A 25239-nucleotide genomic window follows, 5' to 3' on the forward strand; every position below is an offset into this window, starting at 1 on the left:
TTGTCGGGAACACAAGCCGTTTACTATAGGTGGGAAACAATGTATGGCTAGTGAAACAAGCTTTATTGTTTTTGGATTAGACTTTATTTGAATCGGAATTGAGAAAATAGTATCTATACTCTATAATCAGTATTATAAAACTGAAAAAAATATGGTTTGTACGTTTCCTTGAACACCCTAATCTCAGGAACTGCTAGTCCTATCTGAAAAATTCTTTCATATGTTATAGTAGCCCTTTTTATCGTAAAGGGCTGTATATAGGCTACTTTTTATTTTACCCGGTTGCATGAAGTAGGTCACTCGAGACGCGGGTGGAACTACCGGCAGAAGTATCTAATATGATGGACATAACGCATCCGTGGTTTTCTTAAACATATTAGTTTGCATAAATATTAATAATGTAGGTACGTTATATGAAGTTATCTATCAACTACTATATATAACCGAATATAGTAAGGTTTAATCGTAACATAAGCTCCTGCATTAAACGGATCTGTCACAAGTATATAAGCGCCGTATTATGTACTTATATGTTTCATATACCCCAGTAGATACACTGTGTGACGAGGGTGAATACATAGCGATATATAGTGTCTTCTTGCTTCGGAAATATTAAGGTTTCCTTCCTTTGTAGAGAAGATGAGTCTATACTTTAAATTTGAGTATACTATGATGTAGGTATATTAAAAGACTAAAGTTTTTTAAACGCTCTTATCTCAGGAATCACTAGGCCGATTTGAAAAAGTGTTTCTGTGTTAGATAGTCCATGTATTGAGGACAGTTATAGACAGTTTTACCCACATCCGGATAAAATAAGCCTTTCTCAATAGAGGGGCTATCTAACACTAAAATAATTTTTCAAGCCGGACCAATAGTCTCTAAGATAAATGCGTTCAATACAACAAGCTCTTCAGCTTATATAATATAATATATTATATTACTCCTATAATATTACTCCTAGTTATTCTAACTAAATCCTGGACAAAGTCAGTACCGCCAACTCCAAAAAGAAGAAAATGAAAGCACAAAGGCATAAACAGAAACTAAATTGAAAATTTTATTTTTATTTACCTAAACAAGTAAAACTTGAAATTCCTGAGCCAACAAACAAAGCCACAAAGCTCTGAACGCCGCAAAGCATTCGGAAAATTCTAATTAAAATTAGTCAACTCGGGTTTAGGGCTTAGAGCATGTAAACTACCGGTACCGCCATGACTATCGATGTCTGTGTAAAACAGTCTGCCAATTTCATCCATCTGTCTAGCCTTTTAACAACTGTGTTAGGGTAGGCTTCCAGACTAACCGGATGCAGCTGTGTATCAGTGTTTTACAAGCGCCTGCCTATCTGACCTCCTCAACCCAGTAATCCTAGCAACCCAACACCCTAAGTAAGGCTGGTTGTCTTAAAGTCTGCCAATTTACGATCGCACATTTTAATAGTGATAGCTCACTAATGCGTTTCATATCAGAACGTTACGTACACAGACACGATAAACACAAGCATACACTTGACGAACACACATAAACATTACCAGGCGATCTCGTAGTAACCTTTACCTTAGCAGAAAGGAAGGCCAATGGCGACTCCGGTAGCTTAAATGCTCTAAAAGCTTAGACCTCGGACGCAAAGCGAATCAAAAATAAAATGTGCTGCTGTAAACGCCGCGTCATAACCACAAAATTTCGACCAAAATGCAATTTAATTAAGTTTTGTTCATAAGGCCATTGAGTACAACGGAAACTTAATTAGTGGTGAAACCAAAGAGTTGGTTCGTTAGTGTCACAATTTTAGTCAAATTGTGTTTGAAAGTCAATCTGGATGTTAATCACAGGTCGGGGCGCCGGGGTGGTGATTATTTCAAGTATAGGTGCCGGTTGCCGTTCGTGTATTAATTATCCTTCGGTTATGAGCTTCCTTGAGTTTGATTACGTCTATAGTGCTCTCTAATATTGATTTTCTTTTTGAAATTTTTCGGACTTTCGTATTAACTGTTAAATTTTTTAATTATTATTCGGCCTTACAAACTTTTTTTTCAGTTTTTTTTTTTTTTTAATTTTTAGTTCTCGTTCACCGCTCTTGAGTTGGTAACTTATAAGTATTTAGTGACTTGACGAGGTTCAAAATACGAATAAAATGCTTCAGCATTATAGGCGTCAAATGACTGGCTTCAGAGGGGCAAAGTCATTTGACAAACTACAACAGACAAACTGATTGCTCATTTGCCCCTTGCACGAAAAAAACTGCATATACCTCTAATTCACGAAAGGTCAAAATTAATTCTGAAGTCAAAATAACACTTTCTCATGACTCCAATTCAACTAACAAATGTTTTGCGAAAACAGTTTACTAGAATCTAGTTGACTTTCATATATCGTTTATTCTAGGAAGGCAAACAATGAATTTGGGCGATCTCCCCTATTCTATGCTGTGGTTTAGCGGCTAGCACGGCCGACCATGCTATTATCTGGGAGAGAATCGCCAAATTGCCAATGAAACTAGAAACCTAGATATACGAAGCTGCGAGTCTGCGAGCTATTCTAGGAAGTGTAAAGGGAGGCCGTAGCGGATTATAACACAAAGCTACGTAATTTAGAATTAGTTATTACAAATATTAGTTATTATTAATTATTTAATTATTATAAATTCTACCAAAAGGATTTCAACATATTAAGCTTGCGATTTCCATCATAAATGAGCTGACAGGATAAGTGGGTTGAGAATGTTAACTAGGCAGTCGCCCCAGACTGGAAGCTGACCCCAACATAGATTGAATGGTAAATGTAAGAAACTGTACACAATAAAAAGTTGAAACACATATTTTGCATTATCAAACATTTTTGTTCATCTACAACACAACACTAAAATGTATTTTCAGTCAAAATTAGCAATTGCCAATTCCACTAAAACAATTGTATTTTGCTCCTGCAATTCGAACGATGAATATTCGAGATTATTCCGGTTCGAACCGGTTAGCGGTAAAGTTATAAATGTAAGGATTATCCTTTACTTACATCGTGTAATTGTAGCTACGTCACGATAAGGATCTTTACACACTGTGAACACGCAATTGAGCGTTTATATGACTTTCTACAGTTTGGAGAAAATGTACGAGTAAAGTACATCTGTAGTCTGTAGGTTATACCTATTCAAGATTTTGCTAAAAGGTTTCTTGTTTCAAATCTGACGTTATGAGAGATTATAACTGTTAAGACATCAGTGCCTAATAAACTGTCTTAGACACTCACTTTAGTGTTGTAAAGTCCCTTAATTTTTCTGCTCATCTATCAAGATTTTTCGGTCTTTACGTCACCTATTGGGCCATCCTGTGTATTATTACCGTGACACAATAAAAACAACCCATATATTGTTTTAGAAGTATAATACAAACAAAACTGTTCACTATATCTACATGGACCGTATTCTACCAAGCGGATAGTTTTAAAGTTTCTATCTCAAATCTGTGGTAACAAAGAATAGCATTGTGCAGCTTACCAGCCCCGTTCCTTTGAGACACCTTTGCATAAATATTTCTAAGGGAATTCTTATAAACTGGTATGTTCACAAGCTTGTATATTTTACTTTACTGGTAGATATGCTTGCGAGAGGATTTGAAAATTTTCCTGTAGGGAACGATGCTGGTTACCTATATTTGTTGTGGTGACCCGTCTATTTGGGAAGAGGTTACTTATATAGTGTATAGGTAGTCTAAAACATTCCTCATCAACCTAAGAACCGATGGATGAAAATTGCGTGAAAATTCGTTGAGTAGTTTAGAGTATATCGTGGACAGAGAGGTGGACTTCTTTTCTTTGGTTTATATTTAATGAAACGTGGTTTTAATCTTACTCATATAAAACACGATAGCTTGTAAATATATAGATACTCTTTTACGCAAAAACTACCTATCTGGTTTTAAGAAATAGTTCCCTCAGTAATCTGTTGAACTTCTAGAGGAAGCTTTTACAACATAATATTATGGTCCTTAATGCTGGATTTTAAACAAAAACTTTCCCTATAAGATAGTTACTCAAAGTACCTCACTAAGATTATTCCGTAGACACATTTGCGGATCCGAGGCGGCCATGTTACAGTCATGCCAGATTATCCCGTGCCCTCTGATACAATGAAACGAAATTGGATAAAAGGGACTTTCACTTTGTATCCCGGATCTAAGCACTATGCCATTATTGTTAGGATTATAGCAAGGAGTTTTCACAAAGACTGACCTCTTTAGGATTAGCTTGGCGTCGTGAGTTGATCTTACATTACGTTCTTGTAGAGATTAAAAGTTAATATTGTTGATGAGATTAGTGAAATACTTTTTTGTAATGGCTTTTGGTTGGTAATTCGCTTTTCGTCTTGTTGTGCTGTATCATTACAAGATGAATTCTTTACGTGGGAATGAAGAAAGCTTTGGTTTATCATCCGTCCCTGGCGATTATCACGGAAACTTAATGTACACGCAATTATATTGTCAATGGACATTTAAAATAACCTTTTTTGGCAGTCGGGTGAATCTCAGTTGAAAATAATTTTCTTCTCACTACTGATGACTTACCAAAATTCTTCATATTTTTTCAGCTAAGAATGCAAAATGATTCACTCATTCACATGTCATTGCAAACGCCATAATTTATTTCGACAACAAGCCGCCCTTGAGTGAACTCAACCGCTCCATTCAATAACGAGCATGACTCACTCAACTGTTTACTCGTTCATTCGTTCATTCAGTGCGAGCGTTGTGCTGAAATTATTTTCTTTTGTTTTTCCTGCCTAGTTCATGGATGAACAGTGTCGAATAAGACCTTTTTGTAAATATGATGCAGAAGTGTTAACTCAAATAATTGGGTGCCGTTTTCGTACACAAAAAAAAACATATACTTTATATTATTTTATAAAATTTACCATATTACCATACCTACTATTTTTAAAAAGAGTAACCATGGAGTTTCTTGCCCGTTCTTCTGCATAGGAAGCTACTTTTGGAATGGGCAACTAGAACCAAACTTAGTTATATTTTTGACGTTCATAAGTGCTTGTAAAGGCCTAAATCAAATAAATGATTTAACTTTGACTTTGAAAAAAAGAGTCTTATTTAAATAATATTTCAAGAAACACATTTTAAAGCAACCCCGTTGAAACTGAAATGTTATTTAAGTTTATCTGGACAGTGATCGCGGAATTACTTCGGCAATGCGTCGGCGAATTCCCGCGGCTTGCGATCTCACCGGGACACGAAATTTATAGAGGCTCCTTCACGGCTTGTAGCGTACTTTATAAATGGTCTCAATATACGGTACTTCTGTATTGGCCGTGGACAAGGTTAAATACGTTGCAGATAAATGTGCCAGGGCCAGTTTAATATAATTTATTTACTGGAGATTAATTTTCTCTAAAGCGTTTTGTGAACTTTTTATTTTTAGACGGGTTTTGGTAGTAGTGTATGATGAAATGGATATACTCTACTGCATAATATAACCGTTATCTGTAAAATTCTATCTAGTAGGTAACATTTCGACTAGTTAAAAAAAATAACACCCGTAAAAATTTGATGAAGCCAGTTTTTTCTCGTAATTCTCAAACGGATCACGTAGACTTCCCCCACAGGGGATCATAGGCGATGCAATTCCGTCTGACTGGCTCCATGTTGACGTTTCCTATCGGTTCTTTTTTCGAACGCTTTTCAAATTTCAAATTCTGACATGTTCCAAATTTAAATTTCGGCTTATGATGTAAATTATTTTGACTGATATTCTCGCTTACAATGTATGACGTGATTTCAAACAATAGAATGTATGAACAATGTTTTTGAATTAAATGCTATCGTAATTTTGTCGATGGATTTCGATATTGGAAATATTTTAGTTCATTATTTCACGGACAAAGGAAATTCTCGTTATATGACGTTATGCCTATACGTAATAGTTTATTCGATAATTAGGTAATACATCGACATCGACAAATAGGTAGGTTATGAACATTTCATAAGAGCGGTGTATTTTAGAACAAATTATTCGAAGTGGCAAAAGATCAAGTTCAATGACCTGCAACATTTGAATCTGATGAGCTATACCAAAGAATAATAAAAACAATCAATCTTATATTTTCTTCATTTTCAGTTTTTCTACATTCCCAAAGAAATTGGAGACAAGCTAAGCTTTTACTTAGCTCTTTACGTAGGAAATCTACACCACAAAATACATAGGTACAGAAGTCAATCTCATGTATGTACTTCACTTTTCATGCCTAAACTCGGCGGTCGCGCTAGGGTTGTCAACTTTTTTATGCGCATAAAACTAACGTGGTAGTGGTACTCGTATCTAATTATGTATTTATTGTTGAAAATAAAAAAGGAGAAATGAAATATAAACCAATAGTAATAAAATATTTAATGTGGCATACAAGAGGTTGATAAACACTTTCAGCGGAAATTAGTTTGAACGAGATAGGTACCGAACTTTTTCAGAAACAAAATAATTTTGTTATTCATACATATATACCATAAAACACTATGTAAAACAAAGTACCTCTTTACTTGCGAAAAAAAAATTTTTGTATGTAATGGGTTGGTACAGTCCCTGATCTAAGCTTGCTTCTACCTACAGAAACCTTGAATGCGAGTCCGACTCGCACTTGACCGGTTTTATTTCGTCTAACTTACCTTTGAGGGTAGGTAGGCAGGTTCGCCTGGGTCGACACTCATCATCATCATCATCATCATCAGCCTATCGGGGCGCTTACCTTCCCACCTAATTGTACCTACTGCGTTTATTAAACGAATCATCGAAATATGAGAAAATAACATACTATAGGTACTATAGGTACATTACATACCTACTATAGGTACTTACCTCTCTGAATCAACCGGCAGGCTAAAAAACGACAGTTTATTTTTGTATTAAAACAACCGTCCACTGAACAATTATAATACGACTTTTTTTGTTGCTCCATTATTACTTTTTCTTTTGTTATTAAAATTTAAAATATTACAGTCAAAATACAGTTAGGAATCACAACGCGTGCGATAAACCTTGTGACGCGGGTATCTCAAGAAAACGGCAGCCGCGCTCGCACTGTTCTGAGTTGTTTTGAGACAGCGCGTCTGTGAACACGCACACGTAGACACCTATGTCTGCGTGACTCGAACGCGCTTTGTATGTAGATTGACTTCTGTACCTATTTATTTTGTGACATGGGTGTTCATCTATTTTTGTAAATCCATTAGCTTATAGCACAAAATACATAGGTACAGAAGTCAATCTACATACAAAGCGCGTTCGAGTCACGCAGACAAAGGTGTTTATGTGCGTGTTCACAGACGCGCTGTCTCAAACAACTCAAACAGTCGAGCGCGGCTTCTGAGATAAGCGCGTCACACAAAGGTAGATAAATGTGCACGCGTTGTGATACCTAACTGTAATTTGACTGTAATATTTTAATTTTAACAAAAGAAAAATAATAATGGACAACGTATTATAATTGAACAAGTTGACGGTTGTTTTATACAACAATAAACAGTGAATTGTCGTTTTTTTAGCCTGCCGTATTACCTATAATATGTACCTACTTATTTTCTCATATTTCGATGGTTCGTTTAATAAACGCAGTAGGTAGGTACAGTTAGGTGGGTAGGTAAGCGCCCCGGCGGCGGCCTCTGGCCCAATGCCGTAATAAGTTTTGCTAGTGTCGACCCAGGCGAACCTGCCTACCTACCCTCAAAGATTATTGCTAGTAGGAGTTGATAATTTTTGTGATCATGGCGAGACTATGTTGTAAGGTAGACGAAATAAAACTCGCACATCAAGTTTTCTGTAGGTAGAAGCAAGCTTAAGGGATCTACACACCAAAGCCGCTGACCCGGCGGCACAGCCCGGCGGCACGACTGCCGCGGCATGTGGTGTTCTAGTAATTGTCAAATACTCTATGAAAGCCGGCGGCATGATTGTACAAAATACGGCCGGCGGGTTGGGCCGCCGGGCTGTGCCGCCGGCATCAGCGGCTTTGGTGTGTAGACACCTTTAGATCAGGGACTGTACCAACCCCATTACATACAAAAATATTTTTTTCACAAGTAAAGAGTAGGGTATATGTATGAATAACAAAATTATAAATTGCGGTTTCTGAAAAACGGTATCTCGTTCAAACAAATTTCCGTGAAAGTGTTTATTAACCTCTTGTATGCCACATTAAATATTTTATTATTATTGGTTTATATTTCATTTTTCCTGTTTTATTCTCAACAACACATCAAATAATTAGATACGAGTACCACTACCACGTTAGTTTTATGCGCATAAAACAGTTGACAACCCTAGCGCGACCGCCGAGTTTAGGAATGAAAAGTGAAGTACATACATGAGATTGACTTCTGTACCTATGTATTTTGTGCCCATGTTTTTACATCAACGTCTTATTTTTTTTAGTTCATTGTCGTCATTATATTACTCAAAATAAATATCAGCTACAGACTCATTTACTGCTTTTTCTTACCCATAAGGTGATATTACTAAGACTACGCTGTCCGCCTGTCAGTTCGTCTGTCTGTCACCAGGTCGTCTGTTTATACCATTAACTAGTTATAACTATGGTAGCTAGACAGCTATTTTTTCTTACAGATTTCTGTTGCCGTTTCAGCTACAAATACTGAAAAATTCAAAATTAATATTTTATGGGGTCCGCGAGTCGACACTTGGCCGAATTTTTCGTAATCTTCATATGGTAAGGATTTACCGAACTTTTTTTTTAAACCTTAGCAGTACCACAGTTTTGGCACGAGAGTTTCAGTTAATAATGCTTTCTAGATTACAGATGATTGATATCTTAGTCGCAAAAAAGCAAGATAAAATTAATATCGATGCAGCCAAGTCTATTCACGTCACAGAGATCATAACATTTTGTTGTTATTGAAAACTCATAAAAAACCGGCCATACGCGAGTTGGAGTCGCGCACGATGGGTTCCGTACCATTATCTGTAACACGGCCAAATAAACATGTTTGATGTATGTCCCGTAAAATATTTACTTTATTCCAGTTTTCAATATTTTTTGTTATAGCGACAAAATACATCAACTGTGAAAATTTCATTGTTTCCAACCATAACGATTCATGAGATACAGCCTGGTAAAAGTCTCAGCAATAGAGTCCCGTCTTACCCTTTGGATACGGAACTCTAAAACCTATACCGATGGTTCAATGTTATTCGTAAGAATTTCACACCCACACATGCACACACCACCCACACAAACACACTCGTCAGTGATATTTTACGTCAATGTGTGTGTTTCTGGCAGAGATGTATATAAATTGTTTATTGTGACCACATCAGCTGTCCGTGATTTAATAGTCCTGAAAATCATGAAGTTTGTAGGTACTCAAAAGCCTCAGAAACTACTTACTAAACTGATTTAAAAAATATTTCGCTGTTGGAAAGCTACATTTTCCCCGAGTAGCATAGGCTGATGATGATGATGAGCATAGGCTATTTTATCCTGTTACGGGCAGCAGTTCCACAGGACACGGACGAAACCGCGGGAAAACTAGTCATGAAATTGCCAACCATCAGGTCATCTGTCTACCAACTGTTTAGTTTAGTCTGCAGTGTGCTATTAAAATCCATGAACATCATAGATTATTGTCACAGAGCTCATAATCGGATTATCGTTTAACAATTAGTTCGGGCACTGTGCCCAATATACCTACTATTACCATATATATCTATATATATCTACATAATATTACCTATGTATATGTAAATTCTATGATGCCAATGAGCTTCAACGCAAATGAAAGTCTGTTATTGCTAATGGCTTTACGTCATTCCTATAATATTTTGAAATTTTAACATTATGATAAATAGAAAGGTAAGAAAAAGTTTCTTACTCTCTAGAATTAATGGTGTTTAAGATCATCGCAAACAACCTCAAACGAGGCTTTTGTTACCATCCACCATAAGTTATTGCAACAAGTTAATTAATTAACAATAAGTTATTATCAGTAGTTATAAGTACTATGAATTTAGATACGTCACTGGATCGTTTATTTAAAAAAATAGACTTTGCTATATAAAACCCAGTCCACATCTTTTCCGAGAATAACACAAATACTAACAGTAAACGAATTCATGTTTAAAAATAACAAGATAATTCAAATTTTTGTCACTAAATTAGTTTACGCGTCCATTATTACTTGCCAGTGCAAATATATAAATGAAAAATTAGTCAACCCGAAAAATATTAATAGCTGTGTTACGTTTTAAAACTCTTCAATGAAATAAGTACGTCATTCGTATCTATGCCAACTTTCCAAGAGACAATGATGACGAGATGTGCTGAAAACATGAACAATTTGGAACTCTGTTCAAAACAATAAGATGCTAATAATTCGCCCAATTTACGAGCTATAAATAAACCGGCTGCTACCCACAGTTTTACTCAAGAAAACTAAATAACTTATTTGTTTAAAACTGTACAAATTAAAGCGTTGGAACTCCTTTCCTTCCAGAGATTAAAACCTCCAACTCCTTCGCATTTGTAAAGACGTACTGACCACCGATTTATGAATGAAAAGAAAAAACAATCTTTAAAAAAAGAACGTGTAATACAAACATAATTTTCAAAAGAGTTCTTAATCCCACCCAAAACAAAAATGTGAAAGACTGCCAAGTTCGATAATATGGGAATACTTCGCCTATAAAAGAAGTGAGATCTGAATAAGTACCAAGTTCCATACACATACCTCAGTTAAAATAGTTACTTTTTAATGACGTTACTTGGCAAGTTTTCATACACCTTGTTATAAACCTACTAAACGCAATGAATCAAGTATTTAATTTTCTATTAAAACTTGCCAAGTAACATCATTAAAAAGTAACTATTTTTAACTGAGGTATGTGTATGGAACTTGGTACTTATTCAGATCTCACTTCTTTTATAGGCGAAGTATTCCCATATTATCGAACTTGGCAGTCTTTCACATTTTTGTTTTGGGTGGGATTTCATTTATTTTTGTAAGGTTCTTTATTTTATTTTTTTCTTATGATGAAGTTAGTTAAAGAAATGTCTCATTTATACTATCTTTTAGATTTTTTAATATGCACTATGTTTCTTACAAAGAAATGTACTAGATTAACTAAATGGACTAGATTTACCTACTGACTGACATTACATGTTATCATATATTTATGATCGTGGATCAAAGTTACACATTCGTTATTTTCGAAAGTGATTCACACTTGGCCGTTTTCAGATTTTTATTTTACTTTGACTAAATACAAACCTTTGTACCATTCGAAGATACATTTTATAAATATATATAAATTTAGTTCGTTTTAGTTCCTTAGGGGTATAAATTTACACCGGGTATAAAACACCTTCATTATTTTGAAACCGACTCACACTTGGCCATTTTCAGATTTTTCCCTTTACCTTGACATAAAGACCTACCTCCATGCCAAATTTCAAGTCAATACGACCATTGGAAGTGGTCTAGGTTTTTGATGAGTGAGTCAGTCAGTCAGTCAGTCAGTCAGTCAGTGAGTGTATAGTAAAAATAGCAATTTTCTAACGTCAATATCTCAAGACCTACAATAGGTATATTAATGAAATTTTGTATTTTAGATAAGTGAGGGAGTCTCAACAGATACTAGAAATTTGAAACGCGTAAATAAAATAGATTTTGAGTTACAGGGGGGTCGAATTTGGCCCGAAATGGTTCGTGTAATATAACCCACGGCCGGTGTGTCGCTTTTTTTGCTCGAACTTGGCGGACACACTGCCGTGTGTCTAGATTCCGCTCCCGAATTTTCCCTGCAAATATTCAAGAATTTGAACGTGGAATGCCATCGTCACTCGTACTCGTGCCTTATGTTTACTTCATTCATAAACGTGCCGCGCGCATGCAACGTGACCGATTCCAAATTCGAACAAGGCTGTCGGTTCCGAGTTCTTCGAATCGATTATTTTTAGTGAAGTGACCAGCAATCGAAAACTTTTGTCATCCACTCGGAATCCGATTTCCTCGGATTTATCAAGAATCCCAACTTTTCCGAGCGCAGGAATGCTATTTACAGAGCACAGAGTAAGTCCAGTGCCTATCGTTTTAATGTACTTATGTAGTCGCATATCTGTGGGGCTGCATCATGGTGGCTATAAATAGGTTGATAGTGCCGCAAATAGATTGATTTACGTGTTCGTTATACAATTAAAGCCACGGTCGATTAATTTCATGGGAAATTTTCATACCGCACAGTCAAGGCACTGCCACAAAATACATAGGTACAGAAGTCAATCTCATGTATGTACTTCACTTTTCATGCCTAAACTCGGCCGTCGCGCTAGGGTTGTCAACTGTTTTATGCGCATAAAACTAACGTGGTAGTGGTACTCGTATCTAATTATTTGATGTATTGTTGAGAATAAAACAGGAAAAATGAAATATAAACCAATAATAATAAAATATTTAATGTGGCATACAAGAGGTTAATAAACACTTTCACGGAAATTTGTTTGAACGAGATACCGTTTTTCAGAAACCGCAATTTATAATTTTGTTATTCATACATATACCCTACTCTTTACTTGTGAAAAAAATATTTTTGTATGTAATGGGTTGGTACAGTCCCTGATCTAAGCTTGCTTCTACCTACAGAAAACTTGATGTGCGAGTTTTATTTCGTCTACCTTACAACATAGTCTCGCCATGATCACAAAAATTATCAACTCCTACTAGCAATAATCTTTGAGGGTAGGTAGGCAGGTTCGCCTGGGTCGACACTAGCAAAACTTATTACGGCATTGGGCCAGAGGCCGCCGCCGGGGCGCTTACCTACCCACCTAACTGTACCTTACCTACCTACTGCGTTTATTAAACGAACCATCGAAATATGAGAAAATAAGTAGGTACATATTATAGGTAATACGGCAGGCTAAAAAAACGAAAATTCACTGTTTATTGTTGTATAAAACAACCGTCAGCGTCAACTTGTTCAATTATAACACGAATTTTGTTGCTCCATTATTACTTTTTCTTTTGTTATTAAAATTAAAAATATTACAGTCAAATTACAGTTAGGTAGGTATCACAACGCTTGCACATTTATCTACCTTGTGTGTGGCGCGCGTATCTCAAGAAAGCGGCAGCCGCGCTCGCACTGTTTTGAGTTGTTTTGAGACAGCGCGTCTGTGAACACGCACACATAGACACCTTTGTCTGCGTGACTCGAACGCGCTTTGTATGTAGATTGACTTCTGTACCTATGTATTTTGTGGCACTGCGCTGCGTTTTCCAATTTTCGCAATTCAGATAAAGTATATGAAAAACTAAAATAAGTTTAGATGTGGGGCTATAGGTACTCAGTTTCTCTAGGTAGCAGACTAATTAATCGGTAGGAACTAATACAACACAAAAAGATTCCCTAATATATTAGTCTTATCATCCGTTGAATAGCCTGTATGGATCACCACAACGTTGCGCAAGAATGCATTGCGTAATTTCAAATTTGGAATTTATCTATGCACTCTTTATGAAATGTCACCTTGACATGACTTTGTACGTACGTTACGTTTCACCCATTTTGCTTTCGTTCACATATTGGCGTGAAAATTGAATGAATGAATGAGTGCACCTAGTACTACAAAATGCGTCACAGATAGTGAACGCATTTGCATTCTACAGATGCTTGTGCTTAGATTATGCTAATGTAGATACTTGTGTGTGAAGATAATTATGCAAATTGGCACATAAACAAGACATTACCAATATGCATACTTACTGTCTACGAGATATTGCGCTTGAGTACTAAACATGGAGTTGTTATGGAGGAGTCAAAGAAATGAAAACCAAAATAATTTTGAAATGACAAATTAAAAAGTATTTACCTTACTCATATATTTTTTTTTAGTTTTACTGTCCAAATGAAATGGTACTAATTTGTGTTTTTAATTGTTTCAGGCGACAACTTTACACCTCAACACACCACACAGCCAAAATGACAGGGCCCTTATGATATTCCCACTGGCAACCCTTAACACCGTACATTGCCATTTTAGTAATAATGTGTCAAATCCTAGGATAGCATTGTAAAAGTTAAATGTTTTGATATAAATAATATTAAATTTACGCTTAAAAATTTCTTTCGCATAGCTTATAAAAATTTTGTTAAAATAACGACCATAAATTTTTATATTACAATAACTAAACGTAAACAGTGTTTGTGTGTGATTTTCTACGTGTTATAAAATGACGGTGTGCCATTAATTGCGCCAGTTTCCGTTCATATCTATCTGAATATATATCGGCGGGAAATTCGTGGGGTGAGCCAAAATGTCGTCGCGTACGGGGCAGCGAGGCACGTCAGTTGCGACCAGCCAGCGCAAACATCGCTCGCGGTCTACCACGAGGTACGACATGGAGAAGAAGCCGAAGAAGAAGGACTTCAGGACATCAGGCACCACCAGCCTGGTGTCCATCCCCAACAGCATCAAGCTGCCTATGCTCAACAGTGGCCTCATATCGCTTGGTGAGTTCCCATAATTATTTACTTTACACATAAAACCTTTTTTTACAGCGAGAAAAAAATATATTTTGTCTATTGCGGGTGTTTGAATTCGGAACGCAATTTGTTTCAACGTTCTGTTTTTGAATATTAATGTTAATATTTGAGTTCGAAGCGTACGAATTTTAATTCAAATTAAATATTTGCTTTATAAATCGGCCAGCATTTTCTATGCCTCTGTTAGCTACGTTATAATTTATTGATGTGAACATATTTAATATTTGAGTCCTACATATTTTTAATATCTATTAACCGTTCGTATCAATTCACGTCACTGTTATGTCACAGCACGAAGTCGGCAAATAGGTGACAGTTGTTAACCCACAAACAAACAAATAGTAGACAAAACATAATCGACAATTTATCGCCGCAAAAACTTTGAAACGATAAAAGCCCAAGTTAATCTTTATAAATCATCACGCAAGTTTACAGCTTTGAAAACGTTCCCGTAATAACTGGTGTCTTTAACAGTTGATAGTCAGGTATTTTACGTGAACCTTTTGTCAGATAGCTTGGCGGGCTCACAGGCTTGTCAACCGCGTAAGACCTTATTAATATAAATTAAAACATTCGTAATGCGTAAATTGTAATTGTCTATGGTTGAGCTGGTAGTTTTACGGGGTTGAGGAGGTAAGATAGGCAATCACTCCTTGGAATACACTGGTACCCAGGTTATTTCCAGTCTTGCCAAGAGGTATTGGGTTGCCCGGGTAACTGGGTTGAGGAGAACAGATAGGTAGTCGCTTCTTGTAATGCAATGGTACTCAGCTGCATTCGGTTAGACTGGAAGCCGACCTCAACATAGTTGGGAAAAGGCTCGGGAGATGATGATGATGATGGTTGAGCTTGTTATTTCAAGTCTAATTTTCCGTTGTTAGATTTCTGGTTTCTAGGTATTGGATAATACGTCAAACTTTGTTTGAAGTTGCAATGCTGTTGTAAATAAACATTCATTTTGGGAATACACATTAGGGAATACTGATGGGAATGTCAAATGTGACGATACGTAATACCTACTATCCATATCACCAATCGCGACTTTGGATTAAAATAGGTAGATAGGTATTTATTTTACACTGACTGTTTCCCGGATTTCACCCGCGTCCCGTGGGAAGTATTTCCCGTGGAAGGACAAAGTATGGACAGTGACTGGAGGATACGTAAGGCTGCCTTTTAAGTTCTGTCGTTTGCTAACTTCCCGCGATTATTAAAAAAATGTATATATGCCATTTTCATCTTTTTTAATGCAGAATTCGAAAACAATTTAATGTTTTTAAATTGGTCGAATAGTTTTATTGCATCGTCTATTTAAAGGTGACAGGTCGGTTGTAAAAATGGAAATGTGTAAGGAAAATTTACGTGTGATAATTTTCTCCAACTTTAAAAGGGGATTCTCGCCACTTCAGTGCTTTGAGGAGATTGGTTATGTATTTAGTGATGTAGCACCATGCTTGAGGATTGTAGAACGCTGATATTTAAAATTTCAACGTGGGCACTCTAGCTTCAGTGACAAGCCAAGTGAAGGTCGTCCAAAAACCGCCATGACGCAAGTTTGTATCGAGGCTGTGCGGCAGCTAATCCTCCCAGACGGATATGTAACATGCAGTGAAATAGAGGCATCTGTGGGCATTTCAGGGACCACAGTCAAAAAAATCCTACACCAAGAACTTGGCGTAAGATAGATGGTCTCTCCTTGGATACCACATTTTCTTAGCGACGACCAAGAAATACCCCGAGTAAGTTGGTGACGTCAAACTCTGCAGCGATTCGACCGAGGAGAGTCAAAGCAGGTCTATAATATAGTTAGTGGTAACGAGTCCTGGATATACGCTTACGATCCGGATCCTAAGCAGCAGTCAGCTGTCTAGGTCTTCCAAGACGAGCCAAAACCGACCAAAGTCGTACGCTCGCAAAACACTTAATAAAAAATGGTTGCCTCGTTTTTGGCAAAGGGTGATTATGTCGCCACTATTGTACTAAAATATCGCGAGACGGTTACCGCTGACTAGTATACCACTGCTTGTTTGCCAAAAGTCATCACCGAATTTAGAAAAAATAATCCAAGACGTCGAATGATCCTGCACCATGACAATGCAAGTTCGCACACCGCCTGCCAAACAAAGATGTTTTTGAGTTCCCAAAATGTTGAAATATTGGATCATCCACTTTACAGCTCTAACTTAAGCACTAATGATTTTATTACATTCCCCAAAATTAAGAAAATTCTTCTTGGTCTACCTTTCAGCACACCTGAAGCAGCTGTTGACGTATACAAATCGGCCGTTTTGACTACCCTCACTTTGGAATGGAATAAATATTTAAAAACTGGTTTGAACGTATGCAAAAGTGCATTAAATATCGCTGAGTATTCTTAAAAAAATAATAAACGGTAATAACCTATTCGATTATCTATACTTATTTCAAACGACACAACTTAAAAGGCAGCCCTCGTAGTACAGAAATAATTTTTCAAATCGGTTCAGTTGTTTCGAAACTTTTAGGGTACAAACAAAACGGCTTTCTCGTTATTATATTAGTAAAGTAATCCATATAGATAGCTTACCTTTAAAACGTCAGCTTTTCCTAGGAAGTATTCATTAGTAGCTATGAATGAATGAATCACAAGAACGTCTACCAAAACAATTTAATTATTGAAAATTGTTTCTTCACATTCAAAACAAGAGTAGGAAGTGCTGAAATATTAAATAAATAGTTGTGTTTACATATTTATTCCGCGGAAATCCCGGTGAGTAAGAAAAACAATCTGTGGCTGATGATGGGTTGGTGATAATGAGATGGTCAGCTGAAAATCTTCATTCATTACCCGTTTAAATATTATTTTTAAGAACTGCACCAAAGCTGGATATTTATCATGACGTATTATTATTTTATTTATCTTCATACATACTACATTATATATGCTGGTACTTTACCTGTTAACTATGCTTAGTTTATTTTTTTTATCACCACAAATGTTATGATAAAGCCAACCTAGCTTCCTATAATTTTGTTTTAGGCAGGAACAAAGCGCTACCTATAGTGCCACAAGGGCAACGACCGCGAAGAATTACTTACTTAAAGCAAAAAGAGTTTTACCTATATCCTAAAGCAAAAAAGTTTACCAACCGAAATCATAATAATAACCACTTAACAGATTACTATAAGCCATTAGACCAGACATTATAGCAATTCATATCTCGAGTGAGTTTCAGTAACTAATCGTAATGGGAAACAGCACACGTGTACTTTATCATTATCAAATAACTTTCGTGCCAAAACATCGCACCATTTGGCATGTAAAGCATGAGTTAAAAGGCCGTAAAATCACACTAAAAGCTTATTTATCTTATAATAAACGTTACTAAATATGAACATATCGGAGAACGATAATTTTTACTTATATTTTTTGAGAAACGAGTTCCAAAACGATATTCTAGTTTGTCTGTATAACTGTCATTTTCAAATCTGAATTCGGAACTCAAAATTACAATTACCTTATTTAAAGAAGGGGCCATAACACTTACACGCTGTCTTTTATGAAAACGTGACTTTATGATATTAACCAAAAACAATAGTCTTATTAGGTGTATAAAAAGTACATAAAAATTAGACATAAATAAAGACAAGATTTATTAAGAAACAGAGTACACAATAATACGTATATCCGAACTCATCCAACCAACTAAACGTACTTACATAAAACAATCTCATTGCTCGTTCGGATACAACATACATTTATAAATAGCATAAGCGGAGCGAATTTTCCACTGCGATACATTCTCTCGCTCGAAGCTCTCGCTGTAACAACAATATAGATAAGGAGAAACTAAACGTTGTGTTCTAAATTTGAAATTTTAAAAAAGAATGTGCTTCGTTCTGATACGGTAATGATGATGATGGAACTCCATTTTATATTGTTTTGCTTGTTTTGATTTTAGAAATTTTAAATGAATTAACGAACGTATTTTTGTACCTGTAGTCATTGCTGCAAAATCCTCACAAATGTTATAATGTACTTTTATTATTATTTTTACTAGCCTATAATGTCCCACTGCTGGGCAAAGGCCTCCCCATCTCGCTTCCACACTTCCCGATCCTTCGACCGAGTCCACCAGTCTCGACAGTAGGCGTCTAGTTCGTCACGCCATCTCTTCCGGGGCCTACCCCGCCTGCGGTGTCCATCCTGGGGTGTCCACTGGGTGACAATAGTAAATATAATGTACTTAAAAGTAGTTTTTTGTTGAGCTTTCTTTATGAGACAAATAAACAGCATAAGTTTGTCTTTACTTAATTAACCGAATTTTATCTCTTGTAGATTGCATATTTAAGACTCCCCTTATCCAAGCTCTTGAATTCCATCAATACTCGAGTAAAAGCGAACAACTAGTTGCTTATAAATTACAATTTCTATTTCATATTTGTCCATTCATGATAGCTAACGACTGTGTTTATCCAATTGGTTTGATCATAGATTCCTATGGAGTTTACTGAAGCAACGTTGATAACAAATTACGCTATAGGTAAATTGTATGTTTCCTCTGATTATTGTAAGAAATATAAATCATATTATGTCATTGAACATCTTTGGCATTCGTTACGGGTAGTCAGAAGCCAGTAAGTCTGACAACCAGTCTTGCCTAGGGTTGTTAGGTTGCATGTGTAACTGGGTTGAGGAGATCAGACAGGCAGTCGCTCCTTGTAAAACGCTGGTACTCAGCTGCATCCGGTTAGACTGGAAGCCGACCCCGACATAGTGGGACAAGGCTAGATAATGATGATGATACTAATAATATTATGTACAACAAAAATAGATTGTAAACATGGAAAATTCAATACGAATTGACGGTTGTTGTTTTCATGTATTTTTCCGTGGTTTCGCAGAAACTAATAATGTTTTCGTTTTACAATCATTCGTACTGAAGATATATGTATAGAAAAATAGGTGATTCACACACAGAATCAAGAACTGCCCCAGTTTTACAAGCTGATCTCATGTAGTATTCATCATCATCTTCATCATATCAGCCAATTGCGGTCCATTGCTGAACGTAGGTCAAACTCAAAGTTAAATAATTTATTTAATTTAAGCCTTTACAAGCACTAACGAATGTCAAAAATATAACTAAGTTTGATTCTAATTGTCAATTCCAAAAGTAGTTTCCTATGGTGAAGAACGGGCAAAAACTCCAGGGTTACTCTTCATAGGCCTCCTAATGCTCCTTGGCCTCTATGAAGTAAGCTCGAACCTTTTAAACACATTTCATAGAAGCCAATGCAGCACCGCCCGACCGCGCGGTCGAGCAGATTGCTTTCGTGTGATACTTTTCATCATAAAATGAACTGAAAAAGCAGGGAACTAATCAGTTAAGTTAAAATTACATCTGATCAAACTCCTCGGAAACTTTGAAAACATCGAAATTGAACAGATTAGCCTACTTAATGTCAAATTTGATCGGTAATTGCGGTAACGAAGATTAATAACTGCGGTGGATGATAAATTAAATCCTTGTTACGCGGCACAACGGGCGCCATCTTTGATTTATTACTGGCGTTAATGATAGATGAATTATATTCAAAAAATCTTTTCGCGCCATTATAGTGAGTGTAATTGAATTGAACAGGTAATATTTCTATGAAAATCGATTTATCTTATCAGTTTAATCATCCTATTTTCATGTTTTTCAACATGGTTAGTTCTTTTAGATAGAAACGCGACAAAAATCATTTTTTCACATCCCAAAAATATACGGGAAATAAAATAGCTAATAGATTTATTTTACACAAAATTATTTAGGTATTTCAATTTCATACAAAATTAATTTAACATTCAAAAATGTTACAATTTACATTTTACAAAATTAAAATTCGTTTTAGCACAAAATAAATTTATTATTCCCCAAAAGTGTTGCCATTACAATTCACATAAATCGTGTTACAATTCGAAATTCAAACACATGCTTCGCATCGGTACTGGCCACGGAGTAATTAAAGATAAGCGGAGATGCCATAATGCAGGAAGGTTAATCGCCTTCTTCTACGTCCAATATGTATGGCGGGCATGAACATAACGATCAGTTATGAGTGAATTACTGAAGCACTCGGCTTCTGTGAAACATCTGACAACGATTTTTGGTATTACAAAAAATGGGCAGGTTTTAAAGTAGGTGTATAATAAGGGCGGAGACAGTAACGTTCCCCGTACGCGGCTTTCTTAGGAGATTTTCCGTTATAGCATCTCCGCTTATCATTATGTTCTCCATGGTACTGGCCGTACGAAAATAGACTCAAAAGGCTGTTGGCCCGCTCTAGGTCAAGAGAAATGACGCCAGAACATGTTTGTTTACAATCTATAGCTAAATCGCGTTGTTCCACGATTTCAGGCGTGTATCATCGACATTTTCTCCGTAGACAAGCATTTAACTTTTTTATGTGGTTGTCGTTGACTCGGAAATGACGTGTGTGATGTTTTAGTCAGTTGACTTCAGTTTTTCACTGCTTTGATTTGTTTTTACTAATGAAAGATTTTACCTGTAGGTTACATTATAGATTTCGGGGTAGATTAAGGCTATTTTCCGGGGTATCATACTGCCACTTCATATGCAAAGTCAACTGTCGTCTAGATACAAGTTAATCTCAATCTATGAGGGAATTTTAACATGAAAGCATTACATAATAAACAAAAATGTAACACAAACGTACGTTCATAATGATATAGGTAAGTTAGTTTCCAGTACTCAGAAAAACCCTTCTGTGTACTGAAAGTTCTACCACGAAGGGAAAGCTTTCACGTACATAAAGGAGGTGGATTTAGACATAAATAACGTTTAGCGCCGGTCACGTCTTGTTTGCACGGAACGACTGCCTCCAATTAAGCTTGGCTGTATGTAATTGATTCCGTTGCTACGTCACTCTACTTCTCTATGATTAATGAAGGGTTTGTAAAGTATTTTTAAAAGACTTTTCAAATTAAATTGTAATAATTGAAAAATCTTTCCTCCCTTTATACATAAGGATTGCCGATTTTTCATCGCCAGATAACTTTTATCAGAATACCTATAGAAAATACGAAAAATCGGCCCTTAGTAATTTAAAATAAAATACATATTGTAAATTCCTGCACGAGTAAATATACACAGTATTTAAAATATATCTACGTATGTCGGTTGAATTATTTACCTAACTAATATCCTCTCTCTATTTCTATAGAAAACAATAAACTTCTGAGAATCTTCCAGCCAATATGAGCTCGACGAGGAATGCAAACAATATAACTTACATTTCTTTTGCCGTACACATTGTATGAAGTAATATCATATTACCACAGAACAATGAAATACATAGACATATGTATGACTACATGACTGGCATTTGTTTTTTACTTTTATGTATGTATATCTACTTTATTCGTTACTAGCGGTAGCCCGCGCGGTAGTAAAATGGATATCATTTGTTAACCTTAAGGCATAGTTACAATATACCACAGCCGACTTTTTTGTAGTCCTCACGTAAGCACCCAGACAGCTTATTTTTTCCGACATTTTATATGTATTGTCATTAATGTACACATACATAATTGCAATTTGACAAAGTATGTACTAAAACCTTCCTCAAGAATCACGGAATGAATCGGTGCATACGTTTTTGAGTTTGTCGCAAACAGACAGGCGAGAAACCTCTATTTCTACATCAGTCTATCTATGCCATAACCGCTCATAGCAGATAATCTCGCTTATTATCAATAAAATACTATTACATTATACGAAGATATTATATAGCCAGCGTTCTGGAAAATCGTAGGAAATAAATATGGATTATTTATGTTATTTATTATCAATGCAAAACAAGTTTATTGGTTTCGAGAGTGGTTGCCATGGAGATATGACTTTTGGATACGTAAATGGAATGGTATATCGAGTCACTATGTTTCTATGTATGAAATAAAATGGGCCATAATGTGAGTATTTCTATTTTTATATAAATTTGAAATTTGATAATCTTCACTATAAAAGATTTTGTAGGTATGAATTGCATATGAATATTTCAACAACAGCCGTCGCCGTGACCAAAAATCTGTCTATAGGCCATTAGGTCTTTAGGCCTTAAACCACAAATCTATACCATTTAATAAAACTTATTCTAAATTCAAATAATATTATAATCTGCAAACAATTTCCAACTAAACGAACCTGCCCATTTTCTAACGAATATTTATAATAACTTTCTAAAGCAAGCTTTTCATAAAATAATTGGATTTTCGCACAAAACTCGTCTCTGCTAAAATAATATTTGATTTGTCTATGTAATTACAGAAATTACTGAAGTGTCGTGATTACGTCTTTTTGAGCCGAAAATGATAAATTCGTTGTTTAGAAGCCATGTTCTGTTATTAAGCTTTCTCTTTTTGTTATTAACTCAAGATGACATGTCCTGCCGGGGCTGCGGGATGTTCGAAAGAGTTACCGCGGCCCTGGTACATAAAGGGCTTAAGAAGGAACATGGTCGGTTTTAGTTAGTATGAGTTTGTCACTCCCCACAGCGGGAGTGCCATTTGATGATTTCAAAATAAAAAAATAAAAAGCACTATTCGATAAAAAAACTTACTCCCCGATCATTTCGCACTTTATTGAACCCCTCACGCAGCACTTACCTATAAACAACTCTTTATAAAACGAACCCCTTGTAAAATCCACCTATCAAATCATTAATACAGCTGCAAAAATACCAATAAAGTTCAATGAACTGCATAAAATTTCCTCTTCATTCGATATCATACTTCCCGGTCACTCTCGAATCCTCAGTCGGCTGTACCTCAAAAAGGGTCCAATAAGGGCCGTGTTATTAAGTTATACATAATTTTGAGGAGGTTCTGAATGAAATGGGCACTTTAACACGAGATAAAATGGACCTACAGCGGTCAAAAGCGGTGGTTCAACCAATACTCGGATATCATTAGACGGAGATATGAATTTCGGGTTTATCCGATTGCGAGAATCGTAATTACTGTGTTATCGTTTATTACGGGTTTGAATTCAGATTTCGGGTGTGTTATTTCGATAATTAGAAAGTAAATAGGATTATAAAATCCAATTAAAATTTTTAATGAACGTAATTTATGTGTGACTTTTCCAGGAAGGAATTAGTACATTCATCGGTTTCATTGTTCTGACATATATGCTTTTTGAATAGTTGGTAAACAATCTTAATTGCTCACACCTATTTACTTAAAGCTTAATTAATACAAACAGCCGAGGGTAAACATTACCTATATAGTACACACATATGTACTGTAAGTCCATTTATTTTATACATCAGTGATTTTCATTGATTTTCGCAAGGAAAACAAGCCCCGAGCTTCTGTTGTTTGACATCCCGCTCACGTTGAAAGAGGCGACGAAGAGAAATGTTTTTATATTGTGTTTGTCGGCAAAGGCAGGCTCGCATTCAGCCGAGCTCAACCTTAAAAGAAAAAAGCGCTCTCGTTACACATTTAGCTGGAATACAGCACACATATTTGCTTACAAAGTTCTTTGAACCAGAAAAACCGATTACTAGAGAATACTTTCAACAATATTTGTTGTACTCAATCACGTAGACGCATAAATCTTTCGCCCAACGAATTTAGTTGGGGCATTCATGTTCTATGGTATAGAGATTGATAGATTATCAATCATTTTTATGTACTGGCCGATGACAGTGTCGGAGGTTGGGCCGAAATCTAATAAAGTAGGTCGTTTGTTAGGGCGAGTCCATTTTGCGGGTGTCCCGTTTCTCGTCTGTGTAATGTTGACGCGAATAGATAACTCCATTACGTGATGCTAGAAGGAAATGGGCTTGGGTTTCTGAAGTCACTTTTGTTTCTAGAACGTTATTTTACGTTGGGTATGTGATTCATTCAACTTTCCATAATATTGACTATGGTTACTTACTGAGAGTAGGTAGGTATTTGTTTTTAAGATATTTTTCTTTTCTTCTACCGGACAACATAAATCACAATTATCTTCACCACTTATTTTCACCACAATCAACAATTTTAAACTTACAAACATTTATAATTTAATCGCCTAATAAAACTATCACCGTTTCCGTAAACCGATTCCCGCGCTAACATACATCAAACGAAAGTTGGTAGCAATAAAACAAAATGGCTGTCAATTTCCCGCGCGAATGAGAGCTGTCAATGCAGATTTGCGCGGCGCGACCAATGACGAATGTTACCGAAATAATCCCGTTCGTGTCTATGGCAGGATGTCGCGAGTGACATATCCAGTGACGTCATCGCACGTCAAATTAAATAGCTCGGCTTATTGACAACTCTTTTGTTTTACGTTGTAATCGATTTGCGACTATTGAGTTACATGAAGCTTCGCGTAATAAAGCCCTTTACAATGTCATAGGCTCTTTTCTTTTTGTTGTCATTTTATGTTCGGAAATTTTCCGAGAAGCAGTAGGTAGTTAGAATTCTACCAACATGCTGCTTCTAGTCTTAGAAGATCAGCATCATCCGTGTAGATTTCCATCATTACAAAACGGATAATAGAGAAATTATTGCCAAGCAATAAATCTGATATCTTCCCCTTCAACTAAATAAACAGCTTTTACAGTGAATCTATCTAACCAAGCTATATTTTATGGCGTTTTGCCAGTTATTTCACCTGGCAACGATTCATATTGGGTATCGATAGCCAA

At 36.1% G+C, this 25239-nt stretch overlaps 1 protein-coding gene across 2 annotated transcripts in view; it reads left to right on the forward strand.

Moving 5' to 3' along the window:
• The window catches only part of Ptp36e (Protein tyrosine phosphatase 36E), a 160857-nt gene that overhangs the window by 67620 nt on the left and 67998 nt on the right, over positions 1-25239 (forward strand). For both annotated transcript variants that reach the window (XM_064037990.1, XM_064037991.1), the window contains exon 2: positions 13950-14517. In XM_064037990.1, coding sequence (XP_063894060.1) covers positions 14322-14517 — 196 coding nt within the window. In that variant the 5' untranslated portion in view covers positions 13950-14321. The remainder of the gene's footprint in view (positions 1-13949; positions 14518-25239) is intronic.

This window comes from Helicoverpa armigera, chromosome 15, assembly GCF_030705265.1.
Source record: "Helicoverpa armigera isolate CAAS_96S chromosome 15, ASM3070526v1, whole genome shotgun sequence".
In the NCBI taxonomy this organism is placed as follows: domain Eukaryota; kingdom Metazoa; phylum Arthropoda; class Insecta; order Lepidoptera; family Noctuidae; genus Helicoverpa; species Helicoverpa armigera.